This window comes from Pongo abelii, chromosome 6 (assembly GCF_028885655.2).
Source record: "Pongo abelii isolate AG06213 chromosome 6, NHGRI_mPonAbe1-v2.0_pri, whole genome shotgun sequence".
Taxonomy (NCBI): Eukaryota; Metazoa; Chordata; class Mammalia; order Primates; family Hominidae; genus Pongo; species Pongo abelii.
Window position 1 is genome coordinate 140275141 of NC_071991.2, and position 17261 is coordinate 140292401.

Consider the following 17261-nt stretch of genomic DNA (forward strand, 5'->3'; position numbering starts at 1 on the left):
AGCTGAAATGTTCATGAATATCAAGCAGAACAGAAGTTAACTGCATGGACTAAACTAGCAAAAGTCTAAAGTAACATTTTTAACTTTTTGTGTAAAATGTTGCTGATCTTTTGTGTTTCAGAGTCCAGGAAACTTTTGAGCTATTATAGCTTTTAGCAATTGAGTAAAGTACACTTGTGTGAACAAAATTGAGAGCATATTTTTTTCTCTTTACTTGATTTCTCCAGATTTTGGAAACTCGTTGTGAGTATTATTAATTTATGGCAATATAGTTATTTGCATGAGTATAATAAGAATCTGTTGGGGTTTTGTTTTGGTTTTGTTTTGTTTGATTATTATTATTATTATTGGTAACAAGACACAATTGGAGAAACTGGTTATTTTACCAAGACTTTGATGGAATGGTATACTCTCCTTTAAGGAATCAAACTTGACTTGCCAAGGCAATAAAAGCCCCTTGGGGAACTGGCCTCAGACCTTTGCTACAACAGTCCATGTACATTATTTCTGACCTATGGTAAGTAAACAATGTCACCTTCTAACAGGTCCAGGGGCCCCAAGTTATCTTGGGACCCCAAGAAGAGAGGAATTTACTCAACTCATAGGTATTTGAGGGTACAAACCCATGGTAGGGCTCGGCTCAAAAACAGTCTTATCTAAGATTCCTTCTAAGAAACAAAGTTCCATCAAAGCCAGTGTTAAAAGTCTATGTGAAAAATAATTATTCTTGCTGTACTTTATACAAATAATCAGGCCAAGTATAATAAAGCAAATTGGTCTTATCATGACTTATCTTTAGTGAAAATGGAAAACAGGAGAGAGAATATTATGTTTCAAGACCTATGTTACACTTGTTATTAAATTCTAATCTCATCAGTTGTTAAGTTTGTTTATGCAGTTTAGGCTAACCCTGCTTATTCCTATGAACCAACCGGTGATCTTTGCCTGCTACTCTGAAAAAACAAGGCATTTTGGTAATGTAAAAATCTGGATTTTATTCTAACTCTGGGCATGTACTGGAATTGGCTAGCCACCTCATGTCAGCTTGGTTCCAGTAGTTGCCCAGTTCATGAAGAGCCTTCTAATTTAGTTTACTTGGGATACTTTTGCTTATTTTGTTATATTGCTGTTTTACTCTTTGTGTAGGAATGCAGACTAAGTTTACTAAATGTTTTCTTAAACTGAATACTTATTAATCTTTCAGATATCACCTTTTGTCAGGACTCAAGAGTTCTGAATGGCCTTCATCATACTGAAGCTTTCTGACTGAGCTCCTCTCTACCCTGAACACAAGAGACCATAATAGTTAGGCAGAAATATCATCGCCCCTATTCAGCCTGAAGAAGTTACAGAAGATAAATCTTTGTCCCTCTACAACCTTAGGATTAAGGGTTCTCTTACAAAAGGGAGGGAGGAAATGTCTAAGACATGTGAACTAGAGCAACTTTATCCTGAATAGGAGCTGAGTAAAATAAGGCTGAAACCTACTGGGCTGCATTCTCAGACAGTTAAGGCATTCTAAGTCACAGGATGAGTTAGGAGGTCAGCACAAGATACAGGTCCTTAAAACCTTGCTGATGAAACAGGCTGCAGTAAAGAAGCCGGCCAAAACCTACCAAAACCAATATGGTCATGAGAGTGACCTCTGGTCGTCCTCACTGCTACACTCCCACCAGCACCATAATAGTTTACAAATGCCATAGCAACATCAGGATATAACCCTACATGGCCTAAAAAGGGGAGGCTTAAATAATGCACCCCTTGTTTAGCATATGATCAAGAAATAACCATAAAAATAGGCAACCAGCAGCCCTCAGGGCTGCTCTGTCTTTGAAGTAGCCATTCTCCAAAGAGCCATTCTCTTATTTCTCTTGCTTTCACTTTACTCAGACTCCCAATGAATTCTTTCTTGCACAAGATCCAAGAACCCTCTCTTGGAGTCTGATTGGGACCTTTTTCTTGTGACAGATTCTGCCAGTTTCTGTTCTTGGCAGGTTCCATTTCTACAAATTCCTCATCTCTGCAAGTTTGAGATCAAAATGTTCCAGCAGGGAACACTACAGCTGTTTCAATCCTCAGGGAGACTATTCATCCTGGGAATAATTCCTTCCTTTGTCCTGCCAGCATAATGTTTATGGACCCTGCTAAGTAGCACCCAGTCATGAAGGTGCTGTCACCGAGGAAGGTAAGGAGGTTGTGACAAAAAACACAGAACGTGACCCTCTGAACAGCAGGAGAGCAGAAACCATTCTTGTCATCAGAAATTTCAGAGAGGAAGCTCACTCACTGTCCAGCTTCCCTCCCACACAATGGAAGCATAAAAATGGAAATCCATTTTGCACAAGAAATTAGCACGTTGCCCCTCAAGAGAATTAAATCCTATGATGTTTGTTTCTGTAGGAGTGTCTAAACAGTTAAAACCATGTACTATTCACAAAAATCTATACATAAAACATGAATGTTTAGAAAGTGAACACATTTAGAATGATATTTGTTTCAATTTAAGATGCCAACCTAGATACAAGTACACATTCAGTTTGACTAAAATTACTATAATAATAATCTAAAAGCAAAACTACAGAAGGGTAGAAAAAGAAAGGTAACAGATTCCTGCCGTTGATATGGAAATCATGCTTTTAGCATGTAAACAAAGCCAATCCTGCTTGGGAAGTTCACCCTGAGCCTGCAAGGAATGTGGGGAGACAGCATGGGGTACCTGGATGTTACAGGTGGTTAGTTAGACATGAGTGGGGCAGGAGAGGGCTCCCTTCCCCCCACCGACCAGGAATGTCAGACAATCTGGTATTGGTTCAGAGATTATAACATGGCCTCTCTAAAAATAATGCATAATTTAGCAGCCTGAGATAGGGAGGGGCAATCTCTTGCTGATCCACAGCTGTTAACATTAAAGTGTCAATTGAATGCAGGCACCAAGGAGAAGCAACGAAGGTTTCCAATAAAATCTCAGGTATTGGGCAGGTGAACACAGGTATGTGCACTGAGAGACAAAAGGGTGGAGTAGGACCTTCCAGGGGCACTCCAACAGAAACAGGGAAAGCCTCAGATGGGCATGCATACAACTTCCTAAACACACTGCGCATGCTCACTTCCGAAGCGCAAGGAGGGCGCTGAGCATTCCGGCAGCCTATCCTAAGGGGAGAATCATGAGAAAGGGGCACAAGATGGCCGCCTATGAAGTCCCAGGATCAAGGTTAAATGCCACACTTGTTCTTTGAGTCACCTGCTTGGATCTCTTCCAAGTGTTCTTTCTTTTCTTTACTGTTCTAAAGCCTTTTTAATAAGCTTCCACTCCTGCTCTAAAACTTGTCTTGGTCGCTTTTTCTGCTGTATGACCCTCAGTGGAATTTTCTTCCGAAGAGGCAAGAACTGAGGTTGCTGCAGACCAGCAGAGATTCACTGCTGATAAGATACCTTCCACCAGTAACTTGAAGATGACACCAAGAGACAACACAGGCAAAGGAAAGTGTATTAATTCTGTTTTAGGTGTAGAAACTGGAGTGATTGGAAAATAATTCCCAAAAGAAATTGAAAAGTCAAATTGTCAAGTGGTAAATTCACCATCACATTTACCATAAAGCACGTAGAGAAATGGAAATATTTACACATCATGGTTGAGAGTGCAGGATTTGCAGTCAGTTTCTGGCACTTAGTAGCTTTAAAAAGTGACTTAAGCCCTCTAAGCCCTCAGTTTTCACATCTATAAAATGAAGTAAATAATATAAGCCTCTCAGAAGTGGGTGAGGGTTGAATGAAACAGTACGTGAGTAGTTTAACACATAGACTGGCACTGACATAAGAAAGTATTGTGATAGAAGCAGCAGTAGAGAAAATATTTTGAATAGCTGTACCCATGGCAATCCTTTAACCTCTTTATTCATGGCAATTCATTTAATTGCCACAACAAATATGTAAGGTAAGTACTTGTATTATTTCCATTGTTATGGACTGAGTTGTGCTACCTTCTTCATTTCATATGTTGATGCCCTAAGTCCCAGTGCCCCATAGTGTGACTGACTATATTTGGAGATGGGGTCTTTACATCAATAATTAAGTTAAAATTAGGTCATTAGGGTGGACCCTAATTCAATATGACTGGTGTCCTTATCAGGAGGTTAGGACACAGACATGCAAAGAGGGAAGACCAGAAAAAAGGTATAGAAAAAAAAATGGTTATCTACTAGCCAAGGAGAGAGGCCTCAGAAGAAACCAACTCAACAAATTTTAAAAGATGTATTTTGGAGAACAAAACCATTAGAAAATATTTAGAACAGAAAAAAACCATTTCTTCTAGAACTGAGTTGGTCTAAAAGTGCATATCTTGGTGAGGCTCTGTGAGGAAATGACCTAATCTGGAGAGAAGCTGCTGGGACACTCATCTGTGTGTGGCCTGTGGCTCACAGGGGCAGGTATTCTCAGAAAGCATATGGGATAATCACCGTCCTGGTGTGTCCAGGCTCTTCCTCGTGGCTTTCACATGAGTTTCCTGGGGGGCTATGTAGTCACTTTTCTGCATCCTTCTTTTAAGGGCTCATGAATGTCAAAGTAACACAGACCCTGAGATGATGCAGGAAAGTTGTATCCAAATGTTTTCAGATTATCAACCAGACCAAACTTCCTGGAATCCATAAGATCCAGGGCTGGGGATAAACTTAATCTATTAATTATTCTTCTGAAGTTGGCGGCTTTGAAAAAGATGCCCTGAGTCAGCATAGTCATTCCAACCAAAAAGAAAAAAGGGAAAAAATAATCATCTTTCCCAACCCTTAAATCGTCCAGCACTAACCAGACTCTGAGACCCTCTGCAGCAGCAGCCTATCAGTGCAGCCACATCCTCTCTGAGCGGATATGACAAACCCCAGGGGTGAAGCGACTTGACCTATGAGCCGCCACACAGGCTCAAGATGCCCCAAAGACCCTGCACTCCGATCTTACACGTTTACTCTTTTCATCCTAATTGCCCTCTTACACATTTGGCCATACATTTTTGGTCTTGGTGGTTGTATTAGTTTTCTGCTGCTACTATACAAATTGCCACCCATTTAGTGGCTTAAAACAATACGAATGTATCACCTTACAGTTCAATAGTTCAGAAACCAACATAGGTATTACCCAGCCGAAATCAAGGTTTCGGCAGATCTGGGTTCCTTTCTGAAGGCTACAGGGGAGAATTGATTTTATTACCTTATGGGTTGCTTTCCTCTATCTTCAAAGGCAGCACGTTCTGTTGCTCTGACCCTACTTCCATACTCACAGCTCCCTCTAAACACTGCCAGGAAAGGGTCTCCACATTTAAGGACCTGCGTGATTACATTGGACCCACCTGGATAATCCACGAACTGCTTCCTATCTCAAGGTCGGCTGATTAGCAGCCCTAATTGCACCTGCAGCTTTAATTCCCATTTGCCATCTAACTGAACATCCACAGCTGTTACGGGTTGCAGGGATTATTAGCACCTGGACATCTTTAAGGAACCATTCAGCCCACCACTCCGATGTTCCACTAGAGGGCACTAGCATATTCCTGTAATATAAACATTAAAATTCAGATAATGGTGGGAAGGAAAGTTTGATAAAATTGAATACTGTATTATCAATTTTAAAAACTTGATATATAAATATCTCTCATTGGGGTCTTTCAAAAGTTAATCATATAGTACAAGAAAATACATAAACTGGAGTGACTCTCAGAACTAAAATGGCCTGAGCATAACTGAAATAGAATTTGAAGTGAGGTGAGAATTCCGCAGTCTATTGCTGGGCTCAAAATCACATAGAAAAAAACAAAAAAAGTTTGCTTTATATTTAAAGGGACAAGGCATAGGTTCTCTTACAGGGGTTTTTAGGAAATGGTTCATCAGTTTAGTAGGTGTTAGCTTAATTACTTTTATCGGGATACTGTTGCCCTGGTTGGGTGGATGAGCAGTCCCTAAAAGGAGAAGGAAGAGAGCAAAGACCGAAAAAGTATGAAGGAGAGGAAGGGATGGCATGGCGTAGAATGAAATGCTTTTCATTAAAATGCAAAGATGAAAGAGATGTTTCAGAGTGCCCAGCCATCTAGAGGGTTCTGTTTACTTTCCATTCCCGCTGTTAGGGACATAGGAGTCTGCCCTACATTAGGGAAATGGAATAGAATAAGTTTCTAGAATTCCTAAATATGGTGGAATTGGGTAGAAAAGATCAGAGGGAAGGTTGTAGGAAGGAAGGGTGGGAAAGCCAAACAACTGGCTCCTACTGTAAGGCTATTGGGGCCTCAGGCTAACAGCATCATTTTATTACCTTGCTTGATGTAGAAAAGGAAACAAGAGAGCAGAATAGCCTCATAGTCAAAGGAACACAGGAGAAGCCACATTGCTGAGGAGAGTGAATTAGCTGGTAGAGGGACAGAATATAGAATTAGCTACCTCCTAAATCTTGAATTAATCTAATATGAACAGAGATTGGGAAAAATTATAATACTCTGAAGTGTAATTATGTACCTGTTCAACTTTGAAAACACCACGGAATGTTGAGAAATCCAATATCCACTAATAGTGAGCTATGTGGACGTGAGTAAATTCTGAAAGATTTTGCTATTTGGGATGTCAAGGTTTACTAAGTAACATGAAATCATTTACTTGCGGTGGGTTTTTAGAATGAAAGCTGTTTTCCCTCTCTTAAGAACACCCGAATTCATAGCTAGGATATGGAGGATTTGCCAGGAAAATGCAAACACCTGTGGCTGAAGTAGAGCCAAGCTCTCTCCCTACATTTTTTTCCAGAAAGCAGTGGTGAAGAAATAGAAAAAGAGAGAATACTCCTCTTAGATCAGAGCTAAGGTCCTGATAGCAATCACTCCTTTCTTAATGCATGGAATGGAAACTGTTAGAGCTGCACCTCTCACCATGAAGGGGTCTGGGGGCAAGGAACTCATCTCTGAGGTTTGAGAGTAGCCCTGAAAACCGGGAAGGGGGCCCCTTCTTGTCTGGAGTTGATAGTGATTTGGCAAAAACAATGACGGGCTCTGTGAGGCTCTACTTGTGGTAGGAAGCTTTTGGGAAGAATGGGGTAGCCTCCTTCTATTCCGCCATCCAGGAATACATTCGTTCCTACAAAGTACAAGAAGGATTCAAAGGTATACTTGTGTCAAAAATCACAATGAGCACTGTAAATATATGCAATTTTTATTCATCAACTATACCTTAATTTAAAAAATTAAGAAAAGTTCAAAGGTGTTCGAGGAGGAAGGCATTCTGGGGAATCCTAGGAAAGTCACCTCAATGTAGGAAGAACATATTCAGCCAGAAAAGAGAGCAGTACCAGCAGCTGGTGGAAGAGCTAAGAGAAGCTTGACACTCCTGGCCCCAAACACTGCCTGGCTACAACACGATATCCAGGGACAGATACCTTCCACGTACAGCAAGCTGTGGAGTGGCAAGAAAGCAAAGCACGTACCAAAAGCAGGCAGGAAGCAGAGCTGGCTAGTAAGACTCTGAGGTTATTGCAGGAAGCAGATGTTGCCTCTGCCTTTCACCAGCTTCTTCTGGAGAAGAACAGAGAAAGGGAAAAGAAGAAAGATGCTCCAGATGCCATCTTTGGTGGAAACAGCTGCTAGCTCTAGCAATGATGACTAAGTCAATTTTGCTAAAGAGCAAAGAAGCTGGGTGTCTTGGATTTTAAACAGCGATAGACTAGCAAAATAATCTATGATGTGAATCTGAGATTTTATACCTTAGACTCTTTTAAAATGTAGTGACTAAAAATATATACCAGTGGATAAATGAAGTCAGGGATATACTTGAAATTTTTTCTGCCAGAGTAGAAATGACTTCAAAATATATGATAATGCAGCTTTCATGTAATCCCAGCTACTGGGGAGGCTGAGGCAGGAGTATTGCTTAAACCCGGGAGGCAGAGGTTGCAGTGAGCCAAGATCATGCCACTGCACTCCAGCCTGGGTGACAGAGTGAGACTCTCTCAAAAAAAAAAAAAAAAAAAGATAATGCAGCTTTCAATAGCATAAGCTTTATGTTCTCACACTTCTAAGTGATAATCAAATGTGTTACACCACTTTATACTCTGAGATCCAAAATACATAAATATTTGACAATTTGTACAAGACTGTATTAATAAGAAAATGTGGCACATGTATAAAGAGAAGCAGCCTCACATAGATTAAGGAAAATGACATTGATTACAAATGTCCTCAGCCTGAGTTGGCTGTGTTGCCTTTGTACACTTCAGCCCTCTGAGCTGTAGTGGGAGTGGTTTCTCTCCCAAAAATGTTACTGAGGCCCAAATAGCTGAAGAGGTGGAGACATTACAGAAACCAACTGGAGCTCCCAGAACTGGCAGATGCCTGCCTGATGCTGCCATGGGCCCCCAGCTCCTTGGCTATGTGGTTCTTTGCCTTCTAGGAGCAGGTGAGTCCCAGAACACATGGGCAACTTTTGGCCTTATTTTGTAGGCCTCAGCCCAAGGCATCTCCTAAAGACTTAAGCATTGGAGCTCCCCTTCAGCGCTGCCTTTGACTCTGTCCCCTTCCTTTACAGGCCCCTTGGAAGCCCAAGTGACCCAGAACCCAAGACACCTCATCACAGTGACTGGAAAGAAGTTAACAGTGACTTGTTCTCAGAATATGAACCATGAGTATATGTCCTGGTATCGACAAGACCCAGGGCTGGGCTTAAGGCAGATCTACTATTCAATGAATGTTGAGGTCGTTGATAAGGGAGATGTTCCTGAAGGGTACAACGTCTCTCGAAAAGAGAAGAGGAATTTCCCCCTGATCCTGGAGTCGCCCAGCCCCAACCAGACCTCTCTGTACTTCTGCACCAGCAGTTTATCCACAGTGCTGCATAGCCAGCTGCTCTCTGCACAAAAACAGAGGGTAGCTGCAAGAACAAGGAGACTCCTCCTTCAGGAGACCCCTCGCCGACCAACAGGATAAACTTCCTCCATCATCCCACAGAAGCCCTTCCCCACTCGCCAGCCTCAGAGACTCTGCAATGCAGCCACTCTGTGGAACCAGGGGTCCATCCTCTACCTGCTGTACCAATGAGGTTTCAAAGTTGGGCAGGACAAGCTAACTGAGTTAGGTCTAGTGCCAGGGTACACTCTCTCATCTTTCTTCTTGTGGGGCTTATATCTTTAAATTCAACTAAACTGTTGCCCAAACTGAAGACTCCATTTACAATCTAATGGGTCTCAACAATATTTGGTTCTGTATTCCAGGTCCCGTTTATTCTGGAGGTTTTGTCACTTGGAGGAAAACCATGTATGGAGTTATTTATGAAACCCAGCACCTCCTGTTTTCTTCCTCTCAGCAGATGGTCCAAATGCCCAAGCCAGAGATGCAAGACTGATCTTTACTCTCTCTCTGACTTTCTCCTTCCACACCGAATCCACCACCCCATCCTGTATTTTTCTAAGTACTAAATTCCTCACAAATTTTACTAACTTTTCTAATTTCACTGATCTCACCTGGATCCCTCTAATCACCTTCCAAGTAGCCACCCTACCTGCAAGCCCGCAACCTGCCCCCACCCACAACCACTCCCTCAAGCTTAAAACTCTTTGGCTTATTTCTATTAACTAGCTAAAGTCTCAAGTTCATGTTAGTTTGCAAGTCTCTCAGCCCCTCCATGATGTGACCTTTGCATATCCCCCACCTTTCTAACACTGACTTCCCCTATCCTTCAACTACCACAACTGCCTGCATCTACCCCAGAAACATCCTACTTCTCGCAGGTCCCCAAATATGTCCACTGCTGACTCACTCCTGGGTCTTTATCTACAATAGTCACTCTACCCAGAATACCATTTCTCTCTCTGGTATTCATCTGTTCTTCCAGGTGCTCTTTTTGTGCAGACTGCAGCTGGCTATGCAGCACTGTGGATAAACTGCTGGTGCAAATGTACAGAGAGGTCTGGACTGGGAGACTCCAGGAATGGGGGAGATTCTCCTTCATAGACCAATTTAGAAGTCACTTCCTCCAAGACGATTTCCTTGAATCATTGACTGGGTTATTTCTCTGCTGTGTGTTCTTCTAACAGCCTGAACAGAGCTAACACCAGCACTGAGACACCACCATGAACTCACCAGCCATTGACTTCTCTGTTCTATAGCTTTTGGCCTCTTTGGAATAGGTAGATCATGGGTACAGGTATGATATCCTTGAACTCGGTTTGCTAAACCCTACATTAAGCCTTTTTCTGGGGGTTACACATCAGTATATTTCCTAAGTTCTCTCTTTTTAGCCACAATGTCCATGAATGCTGGCGTCACTGAAATTTCAGTTTATCAAGACTCAGAGTTAGAAAAGAAAGTTTTATATTACAACCAGAATATGTTTTATGACCGATATGTGCTGAGCCAGACAAGAGGCAGGAATGAAGCTCCAACTAATCTATTTCTCAGTTGGTGCTTAGAGTACAAACAAATAGTCTCTAATAGACCTGTGTCTCTTGAGATGAGACTGAGCATTTCTTTTTTTATATATATATATACTTTAAGTTCTATTTCTTGCAACCTCCAGACATCCAGCCCTTCGCAGACACTGCCAGCCGTTAACCCGAAGCACTGCACAGCCACTTCCTCTCTGCACAGAAAAGGCTGCCACAAGGGGAGAGATGGTCTTACCTTCCTGAGCCTGCCCTTACCAGAGGAAGCCACTGCCACCACAGAAGCACTTAGGAGCCTTTCCCAGCTCCTTGCACTGAGACTTATGGAACTCTTGAGGGCCCCAGACTGTAAAAGTCCATCCCTGGCCTGGCACGGTTGCTCACGCCTGTAATCCCAGCACTTTGGGAGGCTGAGGTGGGTGGATCATGAGGTCAGGAGTTCGAGACCAGCCTGGCCAACATGGTGAAACCCCATCTCTACTAAAGATACAAAAAATTAGCCAGGCGTGGTGGTGCACACCTATAATCCCAGCTGAGGCAGGGAAATTGCTTGAACCCAGGAGGTAGAGGTTGCAGTGAGCCAAGATCGTGCCATTGTACTCCATCCTGGGTGACAGGATGAGACTCTGTCTCAAAAAAAAAAGAAATCTATCCCCAGATCACGGTGCACCTGTGAGACGTAGGTGCCAATGTCCTCTTTCCCCTCCTTCTCATTGGCTGTTTCAATAGGGCTTCCTCAGCCTGGGCTCTTTATTAGAATTGACCTGCATCAATCCAGTGCCCCCCTCACACCACCTACTAGAGAAGGCTGCGTTCTACATTATGGTCTTCAGGGATCCTCTCTGGGGCCCCACATGCTTCCCTTTTTGTTTACCTGTGTCTCAGGGGACAATTTTAATCTTAGTCTTATACTTTTCATTTAAGCAGGTTAGGATACACTATGCACTTACAGATTTCGCCAACAGAAGCTTTGAGACTTCACATCTTGTAGAATAAAAAAAATTGTACTAAAGATAAGAATGTTTATGGATGAGAATGTTTATGGATGTAAAGCTCTTTGTGTAAGCAAATAGTCTGGTGAAACTGAAGTTCAAAGTTGTCTGTGTTGGGTAGCTGTGTCATTATGCTTGATTGAGGCATAATGACATAAGGCCAAGTCTGTTGGATTAGATACTAGATATTCACAGTAATGTCAAAACTAAGGAATATAGTCTGAATACTTCTGATAACTATTTTATATTATTGCAAACAACTTAAAAACTATTGTATGACTTGATTGATTCATACTATGCATGGATACTGTATCAAAACCTGTTTAGACCATTAAAAAGTTTTAATGAATAATGTTAGCAAAATAACCACAAGTAAAGTATTACTGGAAAATGCACTATAAGCATCACACTTATAGTGGTTGCTTAGTGGTCAACCACTATAGTGGTCAGTTGTAGCTGACCCTTTTGTTTTGATCAGTGGTTCTCGATGTGTACCAAAATTACTTGGTGAGATTTCTTTTTATTGTGGGAATAACACTTAGCATGAAATCTAACCTTTAAACAAAACTAATGTCCAATATGATATTGCTAACTCTAGGGACAATGTTGTACAGCAGATTTCTAGAATGTAATTATCTTGTACGATTCAAACTTTACACCAATTGAATGGCAACTCAGCTCTTCCTTCTCCCATTTTCCTGGCAATTATCATTCTGTTCTCTGCTTCTCTGTGTTTGACATAAGGCTAAGTGAAATGAGCCAGTCACATAAGGACAAATCTTTCATTGAAGGAATCTTTTATCACCAAAAGTATTTAGAATTCCTGGCACTTGGTGATAATAAAAGCAAAACCATTTCACTTGGGTTTTATGATGGTTTTAAAATGCTTTGCACCCTTTATCACTTGCACCTGGGGCTGAACACATCTACCACCCCATTACTGATATACCACAATCTCCCCAACCCCATCGGGTAAACCTACACACGTGAGCACTCACATGAACCTACACATGTGGATTTGAACCAGATTCAAACCCAGGCAGCATAGTTCCAAAGCCTGCCCTATTAACCAATATGCTACTTGTAGTAATTATTAAGTATATTGTATGAGAAACTAAGACTGCTCTCAATAAAATGTATTTTTAGAGTGAGGAGAGAGAGAGAGAAAGAGAGATAGAGAGAGAGAGAGAAAATGGTAAGGTTTTCCTAATCACAGTTGGTCAGGAAAAAAATTACCTTCACTTTCAAAGACTGAGACTCACCAGAAGGACTCATGGGACTCGGCGTGTCCTTGTACTCATAGAAAAGATGTATCACAAATATGTAGTAAGAATACTATGATCACAAAGAACAAAGACATAGTGGAGTTTGGAGAAATCCACGTGAGACTTCCTTATGTTCTCTTCCGCGAGAGAGCACACTCTCACCCCGACAATGAAAATGCAGCAATGTGAGAACAACCTTTCTGCCCAGGGAAGCTCATTAGAGACTCAGCACCTCCAATAATTTCAGTTGCTGGTGTTAGGTGCTGAATCGTGTCATTAAACATTCATATGTTGAAATCCCAGCCTCCAGTACTTAAGAATATGACTACGTTTGGAGATAAGGATTTTACAGAGGTGGTTAAGGTTAAATGAGGTCCTCACTAATATGACTGGGATCCTTATAAGAAGAAATTAGGACACAAACATGCATAGAGGGAAGACAATGTGCAGACATGGGGGAAGCCATCTACAAGCCAAGGAGCGAGGCTCCACGAGAAACCAACCATGCTGACACCCCGATCTTGGAGGTCTAGTTTCCAGAAGTGTGAGAAAATACATTTCTGTTGTTTAAATGACCCAGTGTGTGGTGACTTATGGCAGCCCTTGCAAAATAATTCAACTGATCACATTGGCACCCTCTGCCTATCATGCAGCATAATTCCAGACTTGACGTAAAGCAAGTGTTCAGCCTAACCCACATGGTTTGTGCAAGCAGTCTAGGCACACTAAGCCATGCTTACCAGTTACTATGGTGGGAACACTCCCAAAATTCAAGTTTGCAGATGCAAATCAAGAGCCAACCATGCAAGCAGGCCCTTCTAAGGCCAGCAGACTCAGGCCCGCTGTGTCAACTATTTTCTATACATGCACATACACACAGTGACACTTCCATGAGCACAAGGGATATCCTTCACTCTCTAGCACCTCTAGACCCTTTCTAGTCTAGACAATGGCTGGGGGATTATGAGTGTGGGCTGGGACAATGACATCACAGACCATCAACCCACAGCCTGGTCCTGGGAGAAGACCTATTCTTTCTTCAAAGCAGCCATGGGAATCAGGCTCCTCTGTCACGTGGCCTTTTGTTTCCTGGCTGTATGTGAGTCCTGGGAGTTGTTGGGTCTGGGATGTTGGTGGCAACCCCTGTCCTACTATTTTGAGGTCTTGTATACAAAGCTCTTTTCTCCTCAGGCTCCTTGATGGCCTCTTTTTCGCCCGCTTTCTGTCTCCCACAGGCCTCGTAGATGTGAAAGTAACCCAGAGCTCGAGATATCTAGTCAAAAGGATGGGAGAGAAAGTGTTTCTGGAATGTGTCCAGGATATGGACCATGAAAGAATGTTCTGGTATCGACAAGACCCAGGTCTGGGGCTACGGCTGATCTATTTCTCATATGATGTTAAAATGAAAGAACAAGGAGATGTTCCTGAGGGGTACAGTGTCTCTAGAGAGAAGAAGGGGCACTTCTCCCTGATTCTGGAGTCCGCCAGCACCAACCAGACATCGATGTACCTCTGTGCCAGCAGTTTATCCACAGCGCAGCACAGCCACATCCTCTCTGCACAAAAAGAGCAGACGTAAGAGAGAAGGGGCCCTAACTCAGGGCTGGTGCTGGCTCCAATGGCACATTCATGCTAAATAGAAAAAAAGTGGCCACTAAGGAGAAACTAGCTCCATAAGCACACTTCTTTGCAAGGAGAGAATGAGGTATTATTTTTCACCCCTTTACAAGTCAGGGACTGTTCTAGATTTAATTCCCCCAATCCAATGTGTTGTAAATTCACGAGTCCCAACAAAGAGGAGAAGTCCTCTTGCATATTCACACCGTAGCCCTGTTCTACCATTTCGTTAATTAATTTCACCTTCCCTTTTCTATCCTTGTCTCTCTTACTGTGCATTTTCTACTTTGCTTAGTGTTTTGCTCTTGGTTGAACTTTCACTAGAGGACATTAACATATTCTAAATTCTTTCGATGATTTTTACTGCCCGTGTGCTGATTCAAGAGAAAGTTTGTGGAATTTGAATTCTGTTCATTCAATTTAGAAAGAGAAAAACTCTGATTAAAACACATCTTCCTCCAGGTTCTCTGATCAATCATATTTTGCTGGAAAAAAATTCTGATCACAGAAGGTTTAAACTATGCTGCAGAAGGTGCTAGGAATTTGGTTATAACTGCACTCACAATCTTCTGGAAAAAGTGTGTATTTGTCTGTCTTTAAGAATAAAACATATGCTCTTCTGTCAGTAAAAATTAACAGTGCTTTGGAAATACAAATAAATGTAAAGCGTATTAGAAATCCCAAACTGCAGAGCACTTGCACAATTATTACTGGCAAGACAAAACAGGCATCTGAAAACATATTTTGATTCAGTGCTAAATTTTTGTGTGGAAGAAGTCAGAGAAAAAATTAAGTGAATGTCTATTACAATATTCAAGATTAAGTTTGTGTGAGACAGGACTTGAGCTGATTTTGAATACAAGTAAATGAGGGAAGAGAAACCATCAAAAGGAAGAAATACCCTGCAAATGTTTCTGTGAGAGATTCTACCGGAAGGAAGAGGAAGATTCTTTCCCTGAGGAAAGACAGGAATCACAATTCTCCTGGCTGAGGTCAACATCCAGAACAGAGAAAGCATATCTTCCCAGAATATCATTAAAATCCTTTCCCTTTTGCCCCACGAATACACGCTAGCGGTGCTTGCGGCTGCAGCGTTTCCCCTGAGATAACACACAAGGTTTGACACAAGAAATTCTTTCTCCACCTTCTAAACATTACAGTGCTTAACTCCTACATCCTGTTCAAGAAGGAGAATTCTCAGCACACGATTAGCCATAGAAACTTCAGACTGACATTGATTAAAAGGATGCTGAAAAAGCATTGTGAGCCAGGGCAGCAACGTCTCTGAGGTCGTCCACGCTCTGATGATGTCACACCTCTTGGCCCGCCTGGAAGACATTTCCCCAAGAGCATTACCACCAACATCAAAGAAACAAAACCCAACTGGTCACTGCAACTTTTGCTGCTCACACAATGATGAGGATGGCAAGATCTGCAGAGAACAGCAATATTTTTGTGTGGAATGTGATGTTTCACTTTCTGTTGTTCTGTGCTTTGAAATTTTCCTACACACAAAAATTATTGAATAATGATTATTATATACATTTCTGTGACATTAGGATTAGAGGCAAGTTCTGTTTAGAAATAATTCCAAGAACAGTTTTTATATTTTATTTTCATGTTGATTATCAGTCAAATTTGCTTCAGCCTCAAAGGGCGTGTTTATGTCAAATTAAATGAATGCTGGCAGCGAGCCGCACTTTTTTTACTGAACAGGAAAAGAGTTAAATAACAGAACACTGTATCTACAGACTTTCATATTCAGTGAAACTTCAGGTTTTCTGAGAGTCCTACATTTTCCCACAGATTATTTGTTTCTTATAGCAAGTATTGCCCAGACTCAGAAGATCAACTGCAAGAGATGGGAACAGGTACCAGCACTTTGTGTCCATTCCCAGGGCTATGTGGGACCATTTCCATCACAGGGGTCATCACCCCAATTGAGTCCCTGGTAGAAAGAGTGCTATGCCAGACTCAGCTTCCCTTCTGGCATGGTTACCACCTGCTGCCTCCAACACAGCCTCACCTTGCTAAGAAAATGCAGCCCAGGGAGAGGGGAAGAACACATAAAAAAATGAAAATGAAAATCAGTAGAGATGGAGTATCAAACATCAAAGTGAGTAACAGAAGACATCTAAAGAGGACAAAAGGATTGTAGATTGGGATACGAGGTTTGAATTTAGAAAAAAAAATGAAAAAGTGTTCACTGGGGGAGTTCACAGTTTACAGAATAGACTTTTCTTCTTCTTCTTCTTCTTCTTCTTCTTCTTCTTCTTCTTCTTCTTCCTCTTCCTCTTCCTCTTCCTCTTCCTCTTCCTCTTCTTCTTCTTCTTCTTTTGAAATGGAGTCTCGCTCTGTTGCTGAGGCTGGAGTGCAGGGGCACAATCTTGGCTAATCGCAACCTCCACCTCCCAGGTTCAAGTGATTCTCCTGCCTCAGCCTCCAGAGTAGCTGGGATTACAGGCACATGCCACCATGTCTGGCTAATTTTTGTTATTTTTAGTAGAGATGGAGTTTCATTATGTTGGCCAGGCCAGTCTCAAATGCCTGACCTCGTGATCTGCCCACCTTGGCCTCACAAAGTGCTGGGATTACAAGTGTAAGCCACCACGCCCGACCCACATAATAGACTTTTAAAGGCACACAATAGATCATGGATGTTTACCATGAGGGTACAGAGAATAATTCAGAAAATGTAAACCATTATTTCACTAAACATACATAAACATACATCACATTAGGAGACCAACAAATTCACAGAACATAAAAATTGATACTCTAAATCTCTAAGTAAGCAATGTTTGTTTATTTATTTATTTATTTATTTTGTTTTACTTTAAGTTCAGGGACAGATGTGCAGAATGTGCAGGTTCGTTACATAGGTACACATGTGCCATGGTGGTTTGCTGCATCTATCAACCTGCCATCTAGGTTTTAAGCCCTATAAGCATTAGCTGTTTGTCCTGATGCTCTCCCTCCCCTCGCC

At 41.8% G+C, this 17261-nt stretch overlaps 3 gene segments (V, D, J or C); all 3 read left to right on the top strand.

The window, feature by feature from the left end:
• The window catches only part of LOC100935916 (T cell receptor beta constant 1-like), a 288343-nt gene that overhangs the window by 162746 nt on the left and 108336 nt on the right, over window positions 1-17261 (top strand).
• On the top strand, window positions 8339-9033 carry LOC100938288 (T cell receptor beta variable 27-like). The segment is given in 2 exon segments: window positions 8339-8420; window positions 8550-9033. Coding segments are annotated over 2 exon segments (447 nt in total).
• On the top strand, window positions 13642-14590 carry LOC134761799 (T cell receptor beta variable 28-like). The segment is given in 2 exon segments: window positions 13642-13757; window positions 13894-14590. Coding segments are annotated over 2 exon segments (393 nt in total).